This window comes from Phocoena phocoena, chromosome 6 (genome assembly GCF_963924675.1).
Source record: "Phocoena phocoena chromosome 6, mPhoPho1.1, whole genome shotgun sequence".
NCBI lineage: Eukaryota > Metazoa > Chordata > Mammalia > Artiodactyla > Phocoenidae > Phocoena > Phocoena phocoena.
The window spans coordinates 33,547,412-33,568,366 of record NC_089224.1 but is presented as its reverse complement, the minus strand read 5'-3'; the positions used below and the strand labels follow the sequence as shown (position 1 = coordinate 33,568,366).

Sequence of the window (20,955 nt, the reverse complement as noted above, 5' to 3'; positions counted from 1 at the left end):
TGTACAGCAGAAACACAGCATTGTAAAGCAACTATACCCAATTAAAAAAAAAAAATGTGGAGCCCTGGATTTTTGTTGCTGCCAGACTATTTGGGGCACCTCCTGCCTGGCTTTGGTTTGGTTTGGTTTACATCAACATTCATATTCAGGATCTAGGCCCTTAAGTTGTCCAGGCAATATACTCTGGCTGGACGAGAGTCCCCCAGGTGTACAGAAAGGACTCAATCATTTCAGTGTACTCAGTAAGTACTGGGTACTGTGATGGGCACTCTGGAGGGTTTGAGGACCCGCAACACAAAGCTCTGGCTCTCAGGGGGCCTAAATTGGGGTGGAAAGAGAGGGCATCTCATATCCTCTGGTACCAGCTAGAGTTCTCAGTGAAGGCAGTTCTTCACAAGAATTAATTTTCAAATATCCTGCTGGACTTCCATGTAGGACCAAATGAAAAAGAGTGTTTATAATTATAGGACATTGAATCTAACTCTATTTTATACATAAATAAAAGCTTTGTGGGGTTTTTTTGCAGTTTTAATATACACTGGAATTTCCAAGAATGCAATAAAGGGACAATTGGATTCTATTTTATTTTTAACTTTACCAAGAATTGTTTACCATTTCAGAAAATCACAGTGAACTTGTCAAATACAACCTACATTTATAATTTTTCATTCTCAGTGAGCCGATGGCAAAGCATCAAACTAACTACTGTGCTCTTCTAGTGTAGCTATGTCCAAGCATCACATATTGGAAACCCATCAGTTTATTACGTTACTTTCCTTTTTTTCCCTCCTTTCAGAGTTAAAGTATCATATTATTCGCTTAGGTAAGTTTTATTCGGAGTTAATTTCACTTCATGATGGTAAAGGGGGCATTAGAAAATATTTATTTAAAAAACAAACAAGAAAAGGAGTCTGGTGGGGCTGAGAATCAGGGCTCTAATCTTTCCAAGAATGGCCGCAGGGAGGCCAAGGTGTGGACCAGTACTGCCCTCTGGTGGCCATGGGGGACATAGCAAGCACAAACTGCTCTCCCACCCCTGAGAATCCCTCTGTCACTGAGGGTCAGTTCCTGGGTCAGGGGCGGTGGAATGCTGCTCACCCAGCCCTGACCACACCCCTGCCCAGCCACTATGACCTGGGAAAACGTTTGCAGTGGTTCAAAAACAGAAGCCAACCAAAGAGTTCCTCAGTCCTGCAAATACCACTTACCACCCCCTCTGGCAGCACTCCCTCCACTTTGCCTCTCTCCATTCCCCACCACTGGAGCAAGTTCAGGTTAAACATTTCCCTCTCCTATAAAATGGGGTCACCACCTGCCTCATAATGTTGTAGGAACTGATATAACACATGTGATATAACACATGCAAAGTGCTGAGGCCAAAACCATGGAAAATGGAAAATCCATGCTTTATCTAAAAAGGGCAGCCACTACTCATTGCCAGACGATGAGGAACACACCTGCATTAAACAAGTTGGGTTTGTTGCTCACTGCATAAGGGAGAACATACACCTTTAGAATCGTGAGGGGAAATCTCTGTAGGATGCTACAAAGGACTTATGATTTGGACAAGTTAGGTGATTTGGGGGAGGGTTCAAAGAAGCAGGGCTCTCTCTAAATGGATGCTGTGAGGAAGTGCAGGATGATTGGCTATCTCAGTAATGTGAGAGGCATGAAGTGAGGCTAAAACTATCATTCTTAAAAGAAGTACATTAGCCAGGACAGGGAGACAGAACATTTAGTCTTTTTTTTTTTCTGGGCCATGCCATGCGGCTTGTGGGATCTTAGTTCCCCGGCCAGGGAATGAACCAGGCCTTTGGCAGTGAAAAGCATGGAGTGCTAACCACTGGACCGCCAAGGAATTCCCAATATTTGGTCATTTTTGTGGTTTAGACAATGTTCATGTTTTTCTCTTCGTTCAGGCAGAATTACAGAATGGTCTTTTGTCTTGACCACGGTCACAGAGCAGTATTGTAGGTGCTCTGTGAAATTGTCTATTTTTAGCAGGAGAGGCCTACCTTTTAGTACTAGGCCAGCTCCTGGATGACAGGCACTGCTTTTCCTTCATCATCAGAGATCCTTGTCATTAAGGTTTTTTAGGCCTTGATCTGAAATAGTTGAGGACATATAACTTATAACATTTATCTTTACAATAAGCAAAGAGCTCAGAGGGTTTAACTTGAATTTCCCTTCTCAAGAAATGAGAATTTGGTAGGTTTTCCACCTTCAGTAAGGGCAAGATTGTGGTAGTCGGTTATACCCTGAGGTCAGAGGGTTGAATGACAGGGAGCTAGTGGATTAATCTCCCAGAACGCATACCTTCCCCTTCCATAACTAGGCCTCTAGTGGTTAGGGTATGCAAAGCTGGAAGACCTTGAGAAGTTCTCTCATCCCACCTAGCAAACACATTTGTCCAAGGAACACCCAGGGCCTCTAAAAATGTCTGTTCCTGATTTAGCATGTATCAATATTTCATTCCTTTCTATTGCTAAATAGTATTCTCATTGTATGCATATACCACATTTTATTTATCCATTCATCAGTTCATAGATATTTGGGTCAAATGCTAACTCCATGGTTTAACCTTTTAAGAAGCGGAACTCTTTTCCAAGTAGTAGCTGCACCATTTTACATTCTCACCAGCAATCCTAGTCAACACATGTTATTCTGTCTTCGTGATTATAGCCATCCTAATGGGATATGAAGTGGCATCTCATTAAAGTTTTGATTTGCATGTCACTAATCTTTTCATGAGCTTATTGGCCATTTGCTTATCTTCTTTGCAGAAATGTCTATTCTAATCCTTTGTCCATTTTTTAATTGGATTGTCTTTTTTATTGTTGAGTTTTAAGAGTTCTTTCTATAACCTAGATACTAGATTCTTATCAAATATACGATCTGCAAATATTTTCACCCATTCCGTGGGCTGTCTTTTTCACTTGATCAACTTTTTCTAACCTTAACTAAAAAAAAAACTTTACGGCTTCCCTAGTGGCGCAGTGGTTGAGAGTCCATCTGCCAATGCAGGGGACATGGGTTCGTGCCCCGGTCTGGGAAGATCCCACATGCCACGGAGCGGCTGGGCCCGTGAGCCATGGCCGCTGAGCCTGCACGTCCGGAGCCTGTGCTCTGCAACGGGAGAGGCCACAACGGTGAGAGGCCCGCATACCGCAAAAAAAAAAAAAAAAAAAAAAAAAAATTTATTGCTAAAAATGCTAACCATCATCTGAGCCCTCAGCGAGTTGTAATGTTTTTGCAGCAGTAACATCACAGATCACTGATCACCAGAACACATATAATAATAAATAAGTTTGAGATATTGTGAGGATTAGCAAAATGTGACACAGAGACATGAAGGGAGCAAACGCTGTTGGAATAACGGCCTTGATGGACTTGATGCAGGGTTGCCACAAACCTTCAATTTGTTTAAAAAAAAAAAGAAAAGCAATAAAGGGAAGCAGAATAAAACGAGGTCTACCTGCACTGGACAGCAACCATGCGGCAGGCAATGGAGCTCCAAGTGTGGACAGTGCTCGTCCCTTGCTCTCAAGTCTCTTGGGGGAGGTGGCACAGGGTTGCTATATAGGATGTAGGTGCTGACTCAAGGGACAGAACATGCAGTGGGACCCGAGGGACAGAACTTGCCCAGAGACGCTGACCCTGAAGCTGATTCTTAAAGAATGAGTCAGAGTTTGCCAGACACAAAAGAGTCAAGTGGAAACAAAGAGTCGTGATGTGTCCAAGAAGTGAGCCTGCGACACAGCGTGTATGCGGGGGCTTCTGGGAAGTGAGGGAGCTGGGGCGGGATTAACAATGTGCTTGGATATCAAGTCAAGAAGTCTGGATTTCATCCTGTAGACAATGGAAAGTGAATGAAAGATTGTCCTTAGGGAAACGATGTGATCAAATGTGCATTTTAGGCAAGTCCAATGAGAAGTGTTTGAGTTTCACCTTATAAAAAGCTTCTAGGTGCCCCTCACACTTACATAGCTGCCAAGTATTAATCCCCTACTGTGTGCCTAGGCATGCCCAGATACCTTTTTTTTCCCCTATACTCTTTATCCTTTTCTCTCTACTGGCTCTTAGTCTGCCTCATCCCATGCCAAGTTTGTAAACAATGTTATAAATAATGATACTAAGACATTAAGGTGAGAATATTGCCATCGCTGTAAAGCCAGGCAACCTTGGAAAGAGCCGTTTCAGTTGAGGGACAGGAGCAGTGGTCAGGAATTGACTGGCACGTCAGGAAGGTAAAGTGGGGAATAGAGATGTTCTGTCTGGGAACCTTACAGTGAAAGGAAGGAGTTAAGCACTGAAGATTGTAAGCAGAGTGTGATCTCCCAGGGAGCCTGGGATGAGAGAGCCTGAAGGCACAAGAAAGTTGGTGCGTGGATTTGTTTCAAGAGGGGAAAGAGGAGGTAGAGGAGGGATGGATGGAAAGGTCTTTTCCACTGTCAATGGAGGATGACTGAAGGCTGAATGTAGATTGCGGCGTGGGGGAAGTTGGAGAAGGCTTACTTTACTGCCTGCCTTCGATTTTTCCAGTGAAGATCTACTGAGAATGGAGAAGAGGCTGGTGAGAAAGGAATCTGAAGGAAATGGGCAAGGTTTGAAGGAGTGTTTGTGTGGGAAGGAGTGGGACATGTTGAGAAGGATGATCACCAATGCCCTGTGGGGGCCCAGCGAGGTTGGGGACCACAGGCAGGATGGGGCCCCACACAGCAAGGCTGGGAAACTTCCTTCAGCATCCTCAGGAGGCCAGCGTGGGAACAGAGAAGGTCTGAGTGGAGGTTGAGGTTTGGTTGTGTGGGTCAGAGGAGATGAAGGGTGTGAGAAAAGTATGGGGACGTGATAGATAACAGCATCCAGTCCGTTTAGGAAGAGATGCTTAACAGGGAGGGGACTGTGAGAACTGAAAGGTTGTGATCGGAAGTGAGGATGAAAGAAATCTGACCATTTCAGACCCAGGGCAACAGGTGTGGGCTCAAATCCAAGGGATGGCTGTTAATGTGGGGAGAGAGCTGACTCGATCAACTTTTTTTTTTTTTTTTTGCGGTACGCGGGCCTCTAACTGTTGTGGCCTCTCCCGTTGTGGAGCACAGGCTCCGGATGCGCAGGCTCAGCGGCCATGGCTCACAGGCCCAGCCGCTCCGCGGCATGTGGGATCTTCCCAGACTGGGGCACGAACCCGTGGTCCCCTGCACCGGCAAGCGGACTCTCAACCACTGCGCCACCAGGGAAGCCCTTGATCAACTTTTAAGCACAAAAATTTTTAAGTTTGATGAAGTCCAACTTATTTATCATTGGCTGCTTGTACTTTTGGTGTCATATCTAAGAAACCACTGCCTAGACCAAGGTCACAAAGATTCACACTATGTTTTCTTCTAGCTTCTAAGAGTTTTACAGTTTTAGCTAACTTTTATGTCTTAGATACATTCAGAGTTTTTCAATCAGAATATGCAATGTAATTAGATCCCAGGTGATCTCTATGCACAATGAAAGTGAGAAGCATTGCTTTAAATTACTAATAAACTCCTTTTTTTTTTTTTGGCTGGAGCATATGGTAGTTTTTAAAATTTTTTTTGAATTTTTTTATACAGCAAGTTCTTACTAGTCATCAGTTTTATACACATCAGTGTATACATGTCAATCCCAATCGCCCAATTCATCACACCACCCCCCCCACCTAATAAATTCTTATTTCCTTTAAATCAGTGGTTCCAACCCTGGCCTTACAATCACTTCAGAAGCTTTTAAAAATTCCTGAGCCTTACAGATATAACAATTCCACTTAGTCTGAGGTGGGCTTATTTTTTAATCTTTTTAGTAGACTCTGATGTGAAGCCAAGGTTGAGAACTACCACCTCCTCTTTGCAGATTAACATCTTCTGCATCCCTCAACTATCTCCTCAATTTCTTGAGGATGTCCACTAAGCTATCTCCATCCACATGCCTCACCGTCTAAATCAATGTTTCGCGTCTTTCTCACTTGAAAAGAAATCCTTAATGAACACATACTTTCTGTATAGATTTCACCCACATGCCATTGCTAGGCTGGTTTGCACCCACTGCATGCTTTACACCTGATGCTGGGACCTACAACAGTGCCACATTAAGACTGCGATCAGTGTTCACAGTTTGTACATGAGACTAAATTTAGTGCCTGAATATGACACATATCACACTTCGATCAAGAGACTACAAGATGGAGGTCATATTGGGTGATAGTGGAAATAGGGATGAGAAGAGGAAATGAAGAACTTCTAAGACTGTTTTGGGAAAACCAAGACTGGCCAAGAGTATGGTCTACAGCCGACTACATTTTAACATCTAGCCATCATGTTCTCTTTGAGGCATTATTCATCTTTTTTACTTGAAAGATAGGGATGAAAATGGGTAAAAAAAACCACTCCTATATTCTCTTTGCAAATCCAGAACCACAAGACCAATTCAAATGGATCAATGACCTGTACATAAGAGCTAAATCCATAAAATTCTTGGAAGAAAACAGGGGAAAAATCTTTATGACCTTGGATTTGGCAATGAATTCTTAAATATGGCACCAAAACCACAAGCAACAAAAGAAAAAAACAGACAAATTTGACTTCATCAAAATGTAAAACTGTTGTGCAAAGAACATTATCAAGAAAGTGAAAAAACAACCTGCAACTGAAAGGGTTTAATATCTAGCATATATAAAGAACTCCTACAACTCAACAATATTTTCAGAAGGCAAAGGACTTGAAAAGACCTTTCTCCAAAGACATACAAACAGCCAATAAGGCACAAGAAAAGATGCTCATCATCAAGTTATTAAGGAAATGCAAATCAAAACCACAATTGGATAACCATCCAACACTTAGTAGAATGGCTGAAGTTTAAAACCAAGAAAAGCAGAAAATGAGAAGTGCTACCAAGGAGACAGAGAAAATTGGAACCCATACCTTGCTGATGGGAATGTAAAATGGTTCAGCTGTTACGGAAAACAGGCAGTTCATCAAAAAGTTAAAAATATTTATAATTACCATATGACCCAACAATTCCACTCTAGGTATATATCCAAATGAATTAAAAACAGACTCAAATACTAATGTTATAGCATTATTCATAATATCTAAATGATGTTAAGTGTCCATCAACACGTAAGTGAATAAAATGTGGTATGTCCATACAATAGAATATTATTCAGCCATGAAAGGGAACGAAGTGTTGATACATGCTACATTAAATGAACCCTGAAAACATGGTAAGAAGCCTGACACAAAAGGCCACATAGAGGGACACCTCGTTTTATCGTGCTTTACTGCACTTCGAAAATACTTTTACAAAATGAAGATTTGTGGCAACCCTGTGTTGAGCAAGTCTTCCAGGGCCATTCTTCCAAAAGCATTTGTTCACTTCGTATCTCTGTGTCACATTTTGGTTAATTCTTGAAATATTTCAAATTTTTTCAGTATTACTATATTTGTATGGTGATCTGTGATCAGTGGTCTTTGTTACTCTTATAACTGCAGATGTGGTGGAAATAGCAAGAGTACTAGAATTAGAAGTGGAGCCTGAAGATGTGACTGAATGGCTACAAACTCCTAATAAAACTTTAACGAATAAGTAGTTGCTTTTTATGGATAAGCAAAGAAAGTGATTTCTTGAGAAGAAATCTATATAGTCTTGGTGAAGAAGCTGTGAAGACTGTTGAAATGACAATAAAGGGTTTAGAATATCACATATTAACTAATATAAAGCAGTGGCAGGGTTTGAGAGGATTGATTCCAATTTTGAAAGAAGTTCGACTGTAGGTAAAATGCTATCAAACAGCACTGCATGCTACCAAAAAAGCACTTGTGAAAGGAAGAGTCAATCAATGGGGCAAACTTTATTGTTGTCTTATTTTAAGAAACTTCCACAGCCACCCCACAACCTTCAACAGCCACCACCCTAATCAGTCAACAGCCACAAACATCGAGACGAGACCCTCCACCATAAAGAAAGATTACGACTCACTGAAGGTGCAGATGGTGATTAGCATTTTTAGCAATATTTTAATTAAGGTATATACATTGTTTTTTAGACATAATACTAGTGCACACTAACAGACTACAGTATAGTGTAAGCATGACTTTTATATGCACCAGAAAACCAAACACTGTGTGACTCGCTTTATCGTGATATTAGCTTTACTAAAGTAGTCTGGAACTGAACCCACACTATCTCCTGTATTATATAATTATATAAGTATGCCTGTATTATATAATTACATTTATATGAAACATCCAAAATAGGTAAACGCACAGACGACAGAAAGCAGACTAGTGGTTGCCCGGGGCTGGGGTAAGGGGGGAATGGTGAGTGACTGCTTAATGGCTATAGGGTTTCCTCTTGGGGTGATGAAGAAGTTCTGGATGACTGTGACAGTTACACAACACTGTGAATGTATTTAAATACCACTGAACTATACATTTTTAAACGGTTATAATAGTCAATTTTGTTGTATTTTTTAGCAAAAATGAAAACCACAGGTCTTCCCCCACAAGAAGAACTTTCTCACTAACCTTATTATCATATGTGCTAAGACAGCCGACTAGAATGCATGCTTCCTTTGGACAGACTTTCCCGAAGAACAGGGGCTCGGTCAAGTGTACCTCGTTCCTTCTACAGTATTCAATAAGCAGTTAAGTCACTACTTCTCCCTTGGAAAAGAGTGAATACTGAAGAACAAAAATGTGTTCCTCCAACAGTTTTCCCCTTCTGGGATCACAGTGTATGTTAGATTAAGATGATCACAAATTCTGTGACATTCTACCCATCAAGCAGTTGGGCCTATGAACCTTAAATCTGGGCAAGTTAAGACTGCTTGGCCAGTAGAATACACTGGGCCAGTTTGGGGACCAGACCTTAAAAAACTGACAACTTTCATTTTTCTTGAAATACTTGCTCTTGAAACCTATCCACCATGTTGTGAGGAAGCAGAAGCAGCCCTTGTAGAAAGGCCCAGGTGGAGAGGAACTGAGACCCCAACTGTACTCCCAGATGAAAGTAGTAATTAAACAGCTATGTGAATAAGCCTTCTTGAAAATAAATTCTCCAGACCCAGTCAAGTTGCTCCAGCAGTATTCACCAATCCTTGCCAAACTGCTCATTCATGATAGAATTAGTGACTGATTTTTGTTCCAAGCCCCTAAGCTGTGGGGTAGTTTGTTATGAAGCATTAGATAACCACAACACAGTGGAAATTTCCTTCCCTCTCTAGAAAGTATAAGGAGTGGAGAATGGGTCTATGAATAGCTTTAAAAACATCTAGCTTGAATATACAGCAACTACTATACATCCCACTAAACAATCAGACCCCACATTCAGCTTCGGTCTTTTGAGGGAAACTATACTGGGAGCTCCTATACGTGCCTAGTTCTGTTCTAAGCATAGAGTGGTAAGCAAGAGACTGGGTTGTGAGTCTGGGACAGGTTACATTATAATTAAGGAGTCTGAGGCACAAATGGTAACATGTATAAATTGGAATTACAAACTGAGAATGTGCTTCATCACCATCTCAGCTCTAGAAAAAACCTCAACCGTATTTCTATTCAGTCTCACCAAAGCAAAGATGTTGGGAGGGGGCTGCTCTTCCTCCATTTCCTTGACCACAAAAAGTTCAGATGGGCCTGGAAGGTACCACTCCTACTGACAAGGAAAGGCAGCTGGCTACCTAGCTGAGGAAGATGATGGCTTGAAAGACAAAGAAACCCTCTCCCTCACACTTTAGCCCATGTAACGAATGTGTCTGCCTGCTTATCTGGATCTATCTATCAAACCTATTCTGGGGATCAAAGGTGGTGGTAACTCCTTTCTGTTTGTAGTTTTTGGTAGAAAACAATTATTCCATACTCTCCTCCAAAAACAAACGCGCGCGCACACACACACACACACACACACACACACACACACACGCACGCGCGCGCGCGCGCAGCAGTACTTCCCATCTTAAAAGAACACAAAGGGCAAACTTCCTCTATACCGCCACCACTCGCCTCACCACAGCTACTGCCCCCATTTCTCTGATTCTCTTTACTTCAAAATTCTGTGTCTCCTGATACTTTCTAGGTTCACTCTAACCAGAATTTTACGCTAATCATCCTTAAAACCCCTGTCATAGTCATAAAGGTCCTTCCCTTTACTAAATCCATAGGTTAATATTCAATCCATGATGAGTACTTGAAGCAACAGCATTTAACACACTTCATTTACCATCTTTCTCCTCGTGAAAAAGTTTCTCCACTTGCTTTCAGCCTACCTGCCTGTTCATGTCTTTTTCTGGTTTCCTATCATCTCTCTGAACTGGGAGTAAACCAGGACTCAAATCTTCCCAAAGTATGTTTATAAACAATCTCTGAAATTTATCTAGTCAGGATTTCTCAGCCTTCGCACTATTAACATTTTTGGACCAGATATTTATGTTCGTTGTGGAAGACCTCTCTGTGCACCAGAGAATGTTCAGTGGCATCCTTGACCTCTATCCACTAGAGCCAATAGCAGCCTCAATCGTGATGTCAAAAAGGTGTCTCCAGACATTGCCAAAAGCCCCCCTGGGGGGCAAAGTCCCTTCTGGTTGAGAACCACTGATCTAGTTCCTTGGCTTTAAATACTACCTATATACACACTGGCAGCTGTATAACCTGTCTATAGCCTGAACCTCTCCTCCAACTGCCTTCTCATTATCTCCAGTTACAGATCTAATCAAGTACATCTCACTTAACACATCCAAACTAGACTTACACTCCTCCCCATGTGTACCTTGCTCACCTTGCTTCACATCTCTCTTGTTCTTAACCTCACACTTTCATCCATCAGTAAAAACTACTGGCTCTGCCTTCAGAACATACCCCAAATCTGACTACTACTTCTTACTACCTCCATTGCTACCAATCCAACCCAAGTTGGTATTATCTCTGAGATACTACCTCTTAACGGTCTCTCAGCTTCCACCCTGGTTCCCCTAGTCCAATGGTTTTCACCTGGGAACTTGTTAGAAATGCAAATTCTCCTCCAACCCTAGGACTAGTAAATCAGAAACTCTGGGGATGGGACACAAAAACTGGAGTATTAAGCCCTCCACATCAAACACCTGCACCACTTACCTGTCCCCATCTCGCCACGGTCCCTTCACCACTTTCTCCCTAGCTCACTTGCCAGTCACACCAAACTCCCTGTATTCTACAAACACACTCAGAACATTCACATTACAGGGTATTCTCATTAGTTGCCCCTCTTCCTGAAAAGCTGTTCACCCTCCCACATATTCCTCAAGTCTCTAAGTCACCTTCTCAATGAGGCCTCCTCTGACTACCCTATACAAAATAAAATCCCTTCATCCTGAACTAACACTCTGCTTAATTTTTCACCAAAGCACTTGCCACCACCTAACAGGGTCATATATGTGTTTTGTTTACTGTCTCGCTACATTCTACTATCTAAACCCCATATGGACAGACTTTATTTACTGCTATACACTTTGAGCAACTAGAAAAGAACCTGTTACTCAACAGATGTTCAATAAATATTTACTTTGAGTCAATGGTTGCCTATGGTTGATGAGAGGAAAGATATAAAGAAGTTGAAAAACACTTATTGTTACCTAAGTAACTGCCAAGAAAATTTCAGAGCAGAAAACCAAACAAAAATCCCCCAAACTGTAAATGAATGAGAGGGACAGAATGCAGCAGTTGACAGTTCAGAGTGTATCAACTGGTTAGCAAAGTTTAGGAAGACTACAAAACTGATCCCAGAGGGCACGGTAGGCTTTATATAAGCCAAAGAAGACAGATGAAATTCCAGAGAAGAGAATACCATGTGCATTTACTAAGTATAGTTTTCCCCAAGTGTGTTCACTGGATATAGCATTACCTTAAAAAATAGTTAAGTAAAAAGGACAGCAGAGGATAGGACAAAGCTGTATTAAACAGGTTTCTTTAATGCAGGACTTCTTATTGACTTAATGTGTTTAATGTTAATAGAGTATGCAGTATTTCCCTGCCTTAACAACATAACCTTTTTTTGTTTTGCACAAGGACACAGACATGCGCCCTAGCTTCACTTTTATCACTAACGTTAGTGACATTCTTATCTGTCCTAATTTGTTGTAACTTGCCTATTAAATTAACATAGTAATAATTTCTCCCCAAACAAAAAACTCCTTTCATTACTATATTTAAGCCAAGTCTGAAACTCCAATTCTGAATACACAGAGGCCAGCTGTCATTTATCTGATTTGCTGCACTTCGTTTAGGATCACAAATATTCCACCTGGGAAATAAAATCCTGAAATGTTATTTTCACCACTCTATTCTTTATTCATTTTGTAATAACCCCATACAAGAACAATTTAAGTCTATATTATTTCAAGAGTTTTTTTTAATGCTTTTGAGAATTTTAAGTATTTTGAACTCCTGAACTAAGATAAACATATTAGAAACAAACAAACAAACAACAAAAATCACACCAGAGCAACAACTAAAAGGTACTTAAGAGATCACCCAGTTGGGTGTGCCGCACAGGCCTTACCACCACTTTCAGTGAAGAAATCATGATGTCCTGACTCAAAAATAACTAGTCAAGTACCAAAAAGAGCAAGCAAAGCCCAGGCCACCTGACTTCCCAGCTGGCTCTCTTTTTAACACACAATATAGTATATATGCACATATTTTGATTGAGGAAACAAGAAGTTAATGAAAAATAATCTCAAGTGTAATAAAATCAGGTAAACCAACTCCAATAGTCTTTAAAAGACATGGTTAGAGAAAGTAAACTGAAGACACCTTTTTCTTTCTACAAAAAAGGCAAGACAAACAAGTGTAAAAGCTAGAGATTTATTGTTATTTTGTGATTAATAAATTGTCAAATTGGTTATGACACTATCCCACACTGTATACCACCATATTCGCCAGTACAAAAGTTTTTAAACCATACTGAGGCATAAGGCAGAGAGAGCAGACACATGAATATCATCCTTAACAACTTCCTCTTAGCCATGCCTCCATCTTGACCTTTGTACATGTTTTTTTCCAGGGGAAAGTGTCAGAACAGTGCATGAAATGGTGGGCAACCTGCCTCTTTACCTTTTTTAATAGCAAGCAAACTTACAGAAGTAATGGAATTCAACTTGTATTTCCCCTTGATTTTACTGGTCTGAATTCACTTTAGGTTACTTTAACATCCTTTAACTGTACATGAGAGAATATAATGACCTAAGAGAATACTGAACCAGAGTCAGCCAAATACATTACTGACCCCAAAGTTATGTTTTAATTGGTCCTAAAGGAATGTACCACCCCAATAGTTTGAGAGTTAGGCAAACAGAATTTCTTTGGGGAGGGAAGAAAAAAGCTGTGGAACAGCCAAATGTACTCAACATTGTTAAAACGGCTCTTTGTTTTCACCCCTGAAAGATACTTCTTTACTACACTATATGCACAGAAATCCTAACAGAATCTTGGTTGCCAGTATTATTCAGGCTGGCCCAATCCAGGATAGATCCCCACCCCACCCCCAAAATTCCCCTCTCTCAGGCTCTGAAAAGCACAATATTTAACTATTTCTTAATAGAACTACCAAAACACTTCAGAAACAAGTGGCTCACAAATCATTTTAAATTCATGTATTGCCTGTGCATAAGAAAAATGATAAACCCAGAAGACAGTTCTATTTTTATATGGCAATTAAAAATAACTGAAACATCAAGACACTTTCAGTGAAAGCAACATTTCAATTACAAATTGTAATGCCTGTTAAACTACCTATGGGAGAAGCTGAAAAGTCCTAGGCAAATGCACTTTTGGGTTATACTACAGTGCTCCTTCAGTATGCACAAAGATTAAGGTAATTTACAGTCAATCTGTGAATGCTGAGACAATGTTACATCATCTTGTCTGTACAATTAAATGTCCTTAAAGAGATAACCAGAATCAGCTTTTCTACTGTATTTTCAACAAACCTGACTAACCGGTACTTTTGCTGAGATGTGTATCAAAGATGCTGTAAGATTCTACACAATCAGGAAATACTCAGCTTTAAAGTATTTCCTTATCTTCACTTTTTTGGTTACAGATGTTTTTGCTCAGATGATCTATTGCAATATGTTTCTAGAAATGCAGTCCCAAATGTGCATACACATTCTGTATACAAATAAAGCAAAAACTGTCAGTAGTATAAATCTTACAGCATTTTTGTTTGCAAAACTACATGCCAAAGTCACAATAAGCAATATTGTACCACAAATTACAAAGCGCAAATGATTTGCTTCTTTTTAATGCTTTTATTCTACATAAATTACTACCATAGGCTAATGTTTAAAAAGCAAATAAACTGGACAGATGCAGGACAAAAATCTGTTCACCCAACTATAAAAGGTGATATGTTTTTTAAAAATTACAATAAATGCAGAAGTGGTTGATGCATGCAGTAGCCTTAAATGAAAAAGCATTGATTCCCACTGTTCCAGGAAAAAACAAAAAACAAACAAACAAAAACACAGAGAAACCCACACATCTTACTGCACTCCACCTTAAAATGCATCATATTGCGTTTGTTTATAACAGCACAGAATTCCAGGAGTCAAAATGAAATAAAGCGGGTATTTTAAAGATTTAAGAGCCGTTATCAAAAATAAATTACATTTTTTCAAGATACAGAAATGCTGCTATGATGGTTGAGAGCCCAGTAACCTTTCAATAGCCGCATTGATATCACCTCCTGTGGCTATTAGCGCTTGCAAGTTTGCTTCACGGTTCAAAAATCCCATTGCACTGAGCTGTTCTAGTTGCTGCTGAAATCTGACTTCTGGATTCTGTAGCTGTTAAAGAAAAACAAACAAACAAACAAAAGCTCTAAGGAAAATCAGTCCATGTCACACCTAAATAATCTTAAAAATTTTAATTGCTTTTTAAAATAACATATGCTAGACTACTGAGCTATAAAAGAACTGGCCTCTCTAGAAACATATTCAACATATTTAAAAGTTCAATTAGCACTTTATTTTAAACAATCTAATTTATACCTAAACAATGATGTCAAAGATCATATAACTCTGCTTTAAAAAAAAAAAAAAGCTTAATAGACTTCAACCATTACTTAAGAAGCTCATGAACATATAGGCAAACTTTAAAAAGTATGTATGCAAATAGTTTAGAATTAGATCATTTATTTTGTAGCTACTGACCAATTGGGTAATTATAAAAGCCAGTGTCCTCATGTATAAAATTCTAAAGTTCTAAGGAGGCTTAGAATGTAGAATTAATTTCTGTATCAGCCAATCAAGTCTTGAGAAAAGAGTTCCAGTTTCACATGCACAGACTACACTTCTGACTGTTCAGCTCCACCTCCTTTTCAGAAATGATGTAAGACAAAAATACATAAATGATCACTCAATTCTGGGCAACCTGATAATGGCGAGGCCTGTAGATTGTTCAACTTAGATAACAATTTGGCCTAATACATGAAATCGTTTTTTCTTATTAATTCCAAGAATATTTACTGAGCCAGAAGTTATGCTAGGTATCGGAAGTACAAATTCTTTATAAGATAAAACTCTGACCTGTTTTTATTGTATTTAATAAGGCTTAAAATAAAAAAAACTATGCTGTATTTTCACCACATAGAAGTTTAAGGACAATCTACTGTAATAGGTTTGAACTGGGAATCATAATGGCATATTCTTAGTAAATAAATGATTCCAGATGCAAGAATATTAGGCATTCACATTTTTTAGCCATATCTGTGAGGTGTATATATGTAACAAAAGTTACCACAGGAGGCAGTAGTGGGTGGGGTGAGGTAGTTAGGAATTCTTTTACATCCAAGTACAAAGATTAGATAGAATTCAGGAGATACTGAGAATAACCAAGTTTCTATTCTTCCCTGACAAACTTTTATAAAATATAACCTATTTCAAATAATTTTCAAACAGGGACTGCAAAAAAGAATGCATTTTTAAAGGCAACTTTCAAAAATTAAGGCAAAGCATTTCTTCCCTTCAACTGTAACGTTTCCTTTAGTGTCCAATACAGTACCAAAGTTAACCATTTTTGTAATGCCTGTTTTTTAGAATCAATTAAGATTGCACTTTTCATTACAGGCTAAACCAAAAAGATGGCCACCTTCTTTTCTTTTCTTGAAATTTCTAAATTTCTAACATTAAGAAGAGCAGAAAAGAATCATTACCTGAGGATTCACTCCAGCAAGAGCCTGTAGCATTTGTTGGATAAACTGCTGGTGTCCAGATTCGGTGGTTCCTGCTGTGGGACTTGGGTTTTCACCAGACGCAGAATTAGAGCCACTGGTTCCTGAAGAGCCTCCAGTGCTTCCTAATGCCCCCAGGCCAGGAGTAAACCTAGAAAAAGCGTAAATTGTTAGTAAACCTAAACTCCTGCAAAACAAGAGGCCAGACCAGGCCAGCTGATGGTAAATCAGTTACATTTCAACACAGTATTAGCCAAGTTATCTTCTTAAAATAACCATTTTTAACTTTGAAAACTCTGTCTTAAATAAAACAATCTCAACCAAAAAAAGGCACGATGGCATTAAGTCTGAAATTCTCAGAGAAAAAAAACATTGTGCACTTTCATAATCTTCCCCAAACAAACCTACCCTGGGATGAGGCCGGGGGCTTCAGTCGCTAAGGTCTGTAAACCCTGCTGAATCTGTAACAAGGCCTGCATTGCTCTAGGGTTTGACATTGCTGATAACGTATCAGGATTCTGCATCTAAGGAAGAAAGAAAACCAGTGGTTACGAGGGAATTAAAGTCAGTGAAGGTAAAATTTAAATGTTTTCTTTGCTACACTTCTTGAGAAAATCTAATACCTTACTCCTAGACACTGTGAATCCATTATTTCTTTCCCAAAATAAACACAAGCACCTCCTCTTTGACAGCAATCTAGTGTGCAAATCGTTACTTGACCTCCTCCCAAGTCCATCATGAAAGCCATTTTTCATAATGAAAGACAATCAGGAGCTCCTCTGGAAGCCACAGCTGTTCCCCATTTACCAACAGATAAAAGTATTATTTCTGAGAGACAACCTCCAAAAGCACAGTTTATATAACATGGTAATAATGGTGAAAGCCACATATTCCTCCTGACCAAGTGTTATCCGTTGCTGATGTAACAATTTTACCAGATACACTCTAAAACAATAGTTCCAAAGGTGAAGTTAATACATGTGTCCGGTTCAGCTTCCCTACTTCCAAATATACACCACATGACTAACCAAAAAAGATAGGCTTCCATCATTACAACAGATCAAGGACACTAACCTTGGATTATGGTTTACAGGCCTGAGGATCATTTGCATAATATTTAAAATCCCTCCCTAGAACTACCAGTTTCAAAATGCCAAGACTGACTTCTCTTCTTTTTAAATAATAAAATTACCATGGCCATCTCAAGTACTTTTCTAATAATAAAACCTTCTTTATATGACAACACCGACAATTTTAATCTTGCTAATTCGAGTTTGAGGAATGAGATCTACCCCTTGGAAAACAGGCATTCTATTAATTTGGAGTACCTGAAACATTACAAAGAAATCAAACATGTAAAATAGGATAGGGTAGCTCTTTCCTGTTCCTAGAGATTAGTTAAACCATAAAGTGTAACATGACAATGAAGCACTTCAAAGTTAGTAAAGTGAAAGGAAATGGTTTATGGTATTAACGAAGCATTCAAAATCCTAAATCCTCAAAAGCAAAAACCAAATGGTCCTTTCCTCAGAATTTATATTTAAAAAATATAAGCAAAAGTTCAGCAGTGAAATGGGGCTCAATTAAGATCAAGCTGAATTCTCTGCAAATTGACAGCAGACTGTATTCTACATTTTGCTATCAGCCAGAGAAAAGCAAGGAAAATGTTTATCACCAAACTTTTTCAAGCAAATCATTACCGAAGATAGCTAGCATCTTTTCTTACTCACTTGTTGGAGGAAAGTTGGGAGCTGTTGTCTCATTTGTTCTTGAAGCTGAGGATTTCCAGCAAATAGGGGATTATTCAGCATCATCTATGGGGCAAGTGTTCAAACAATTTTAACTGGAAATATCTGAAACAAGTAATGTACCTTGTTTAATAGTCTATCTTCCCCCAAGTGCCTAATCTGGCACTTAACAGGGAGGAAGGTAGAACATGAATAAAAAAGGGAAGATACTGTCCACAAAAGGGATTGCCAAAACAACAAAAACAAAAACGAGGCATCTTCTCTCTCAATGGGAATGGTGATTATGATAATGACATGCAATATCCTAAAAAATAAAAGCAACCATTTCTTTGACTTTTCCTTAAGGTGAATATTTGCCCTTGAAAGAAAAATGGGAGTAACTGGCATTCATGAAGATATATTTTCTGCTACACTGACAGAACAAACATAAGCATCAATACATGAAACTATACATGGCTTGCACAGACACCTCAACACACAAGTGGCAAGCACAGAGAAAATCCACATCTGGAACTGCTATATCTACCTGCCTACTGCAAAACAGATAATATTAGGTCCAGAAAAATAACACCGCAGAACAGCAACCAACTTGCCAGAGAAATGGAGCTGCTAGGTAAATATAAGCCTAGGACTAGCACCGATAGATCTCTGGGGATAAAGTATTAAAATGCTTTAAAAAGACCTTAAAAGATGTAAATCCATTTGAGAACACGAAGATTAGCCTCTGGATTTCACCTCACTACCACCACAGATGAGAAAAATGGCATGCCTCCTAACCTTCAAATGGGTGTTAAGAGTTAAAAAGTCAGGGTCAATATTAACATGATGTTGTATACCTGAAAATAAGATTACAATACACGATCAGCATAACCAGAAACTAGTAAATTCTCATAGCTTCAAAAAAGACAAATTTTTATATCAGTTTCCCCAGATGGAGTGAAAAGTCAACTAACAATGATTTACTGATAGCCTATTTACCAGTCCACATCCAAAGTCTGGGGGGGGGGGTGGGGGGATGATCCTTGCCCTCAAGTAATTAACTATATTTGAGAGAAATTATACGTTAACTACTAGAAGTAGAGAGAATTCTTCCCTCCCTCCTTTAGTTTATCAATTGTTGCAAAGTAGATTAATTTCAACAAAATAAAGTAGGAAGAAGTCAGACAATGTTTTATGGATATACAGCATTTATTTCAAAGTGACCAATAAGTTCACAGTAAATAAAGTAAAACGTACTTGAGACCAACAAACCTGCTTAACGGCTCCAGTCAAATATTTTTTATTATGAACATATATCAATAAAGTTATCACATTTATCTTTCAGGATTCATGTTATTTGAACAAGTGTGTCATCTTAAACTGATTCATTCCTTCTCAGAAAATTGTATCTCGTTTGATTAGGATATTTCTCCTAACGTACCTGACCGTATATAACAACAGTTTTTACAATCAGACTTCTTTGAATACTTAAAAATCAAAATCAGAATAGAGAAACTACAAACTTTGATCTGCTGGTAACCAAAGTACATTGTAAGCATTTCTAACAACTGTCTATAATAAAGGACGATTCATACCTAGCTTTCTTTTGCCAACATTTTGTTTTAGAGTAAAAAAGCAGCATACAAAAGTGCTCAATCACTTTATAAATGTAAAATTGTTAAATGGCCGGGAATGTGCTTGTTAAAGTCAAAATTTTAAAGCAAGACGCACATTTAATGCTTATTATTAATTAGCTAAATATACATTTAAAACCATACAAATAGGATCACTCTGCATACATATTTTCCATTTATTTTAAACAAAAGTACTATCACAGTAAGTTGAAGCATTTAATAGTAATAACTGAGTCTAATAATTTTCTTATGAATAAAACAGTATTTCATAAAACGTACCTACAATATACAAAATTTAAAGTATACAAAAAATTTATCTAAAATATCCTTACTTCCAATTTTACAAATTTTAAGAGGACAGAAGCTGTTGCTGAGGCTTGCAACTCAAAGGTATCTGCTATATACTTGAATCAACATGGTTCCAAATTTTAGAAGTATAAAAACTGTTTCATTTGACATAATGAAGAAAGTGATTAACTTTAAAAGCTTTTAAAATTCTGGAAATGGAAAGTGACTATAAAGGAAACTATTTCAAATTCCCAACATTCCACAGAAGGGAAGCCATTCTTAATAAATAGCAAATACAAATCACAGATGATCAAGGTTTAGTTCACATTCTCCAAGGTTTTTCAAGCCCAATGGTTCTTAACTCTATGGGTATATCAGAATCACCTAGGGAACTTGGGGAAAAAAAAATTCAATACAGTTATACCAAAATCTCTCAGGACAGGGCTAAGAATTTTTTTTTTTTTAATTTTAAAGTTCCCAAGGTCATTCTAAATGTCAAGCTAGGGTTGAGATCCACTCATTTTTTTTAGTTATGGTCTGTTCAGAAACAAGTTAGAAAATGAATTATTTAATAAAGGACCAGTATACTAACTTTGGGTGGAGATCTGTAACGGAAAGAATGAGAATACTGTTCCCACAAATCTCTCTTCACCAATAGTAAACAATTTCAGGCTATTTTATAACTGCCATTTTGAACATGACTATTATTCAGAATCTAATAAATAAAAGTATCAAATGTATTAACACTTCTAAATCACCTTCAAGATTTACCTTACACTAAAGAATAGGCTTCAAAAGGGAGACCAATTCAAAACTTTTGTATTCATCTCCTATATCAACATATGTAGATACAAACTAAACCTGCACTTCTTTCTGAAGGGAGTGAACGGCGGAAATGAAGCTGTTTTAATTATATTGTGAAGTATTAATTTACTGTAAAGAAACAAACTGTCCAAAAAATTCGAGATGCAGTTTGCATACTTTTCTAGTGTGTTAAGGCAGCACACACAAATGTGCCAAAATCACAATTATTTGATTAGGCCACTTCAATACACAGTGCTCAGTCCTTTATAATACAATTATAA

The 20,955-nt window shown here is 38.6% G+C and overlaps 1 protein-coding gene across 2 annotated transcripts in view; it reads right to left on the bottom strand.

The window, feature by feature from the left end:
• Nucleotides 1-14,279: 14,279 nt before the first annotated feature.
• Nucleotides 14,280-20,955, bottom strand: part of UBQLN1 (ubiquilin 1) — a 47,391-nt gene continuing 40,715 nt past the window's right edge. The window contains exons 8-11 of one of the 2 annotated variants that reach the window (XM_065878416.1): nucleotides 17,952-18,035; nucleotides 16,630-16,745; nucleotides 16,204-16,372; nucleotides 14,280-14,836 (exon numbers count right to left, since the gene is read on the bottom strand). In XM_065878416.1, the coding sequence (XP_065734488.1) occupies nucleotides 14,684-14,836; nucleotides 16,204-16,372; nucleotides 16,630-16,745; nucleotides 17,952-18,035 (522 nt within the window). In that variant the 3' untranslated portion in view covers nucleotides 14,280-14,683. The remainder of the gene's footprint in view (nucleotides 14,837-16,203; nucleotides 16,373-16,629; nucleotides 16,746-17,951; nucleotides 18,036-20,955) is intronic. The other variant, XM_065878417.1, reaches the window with a different exon arrangement.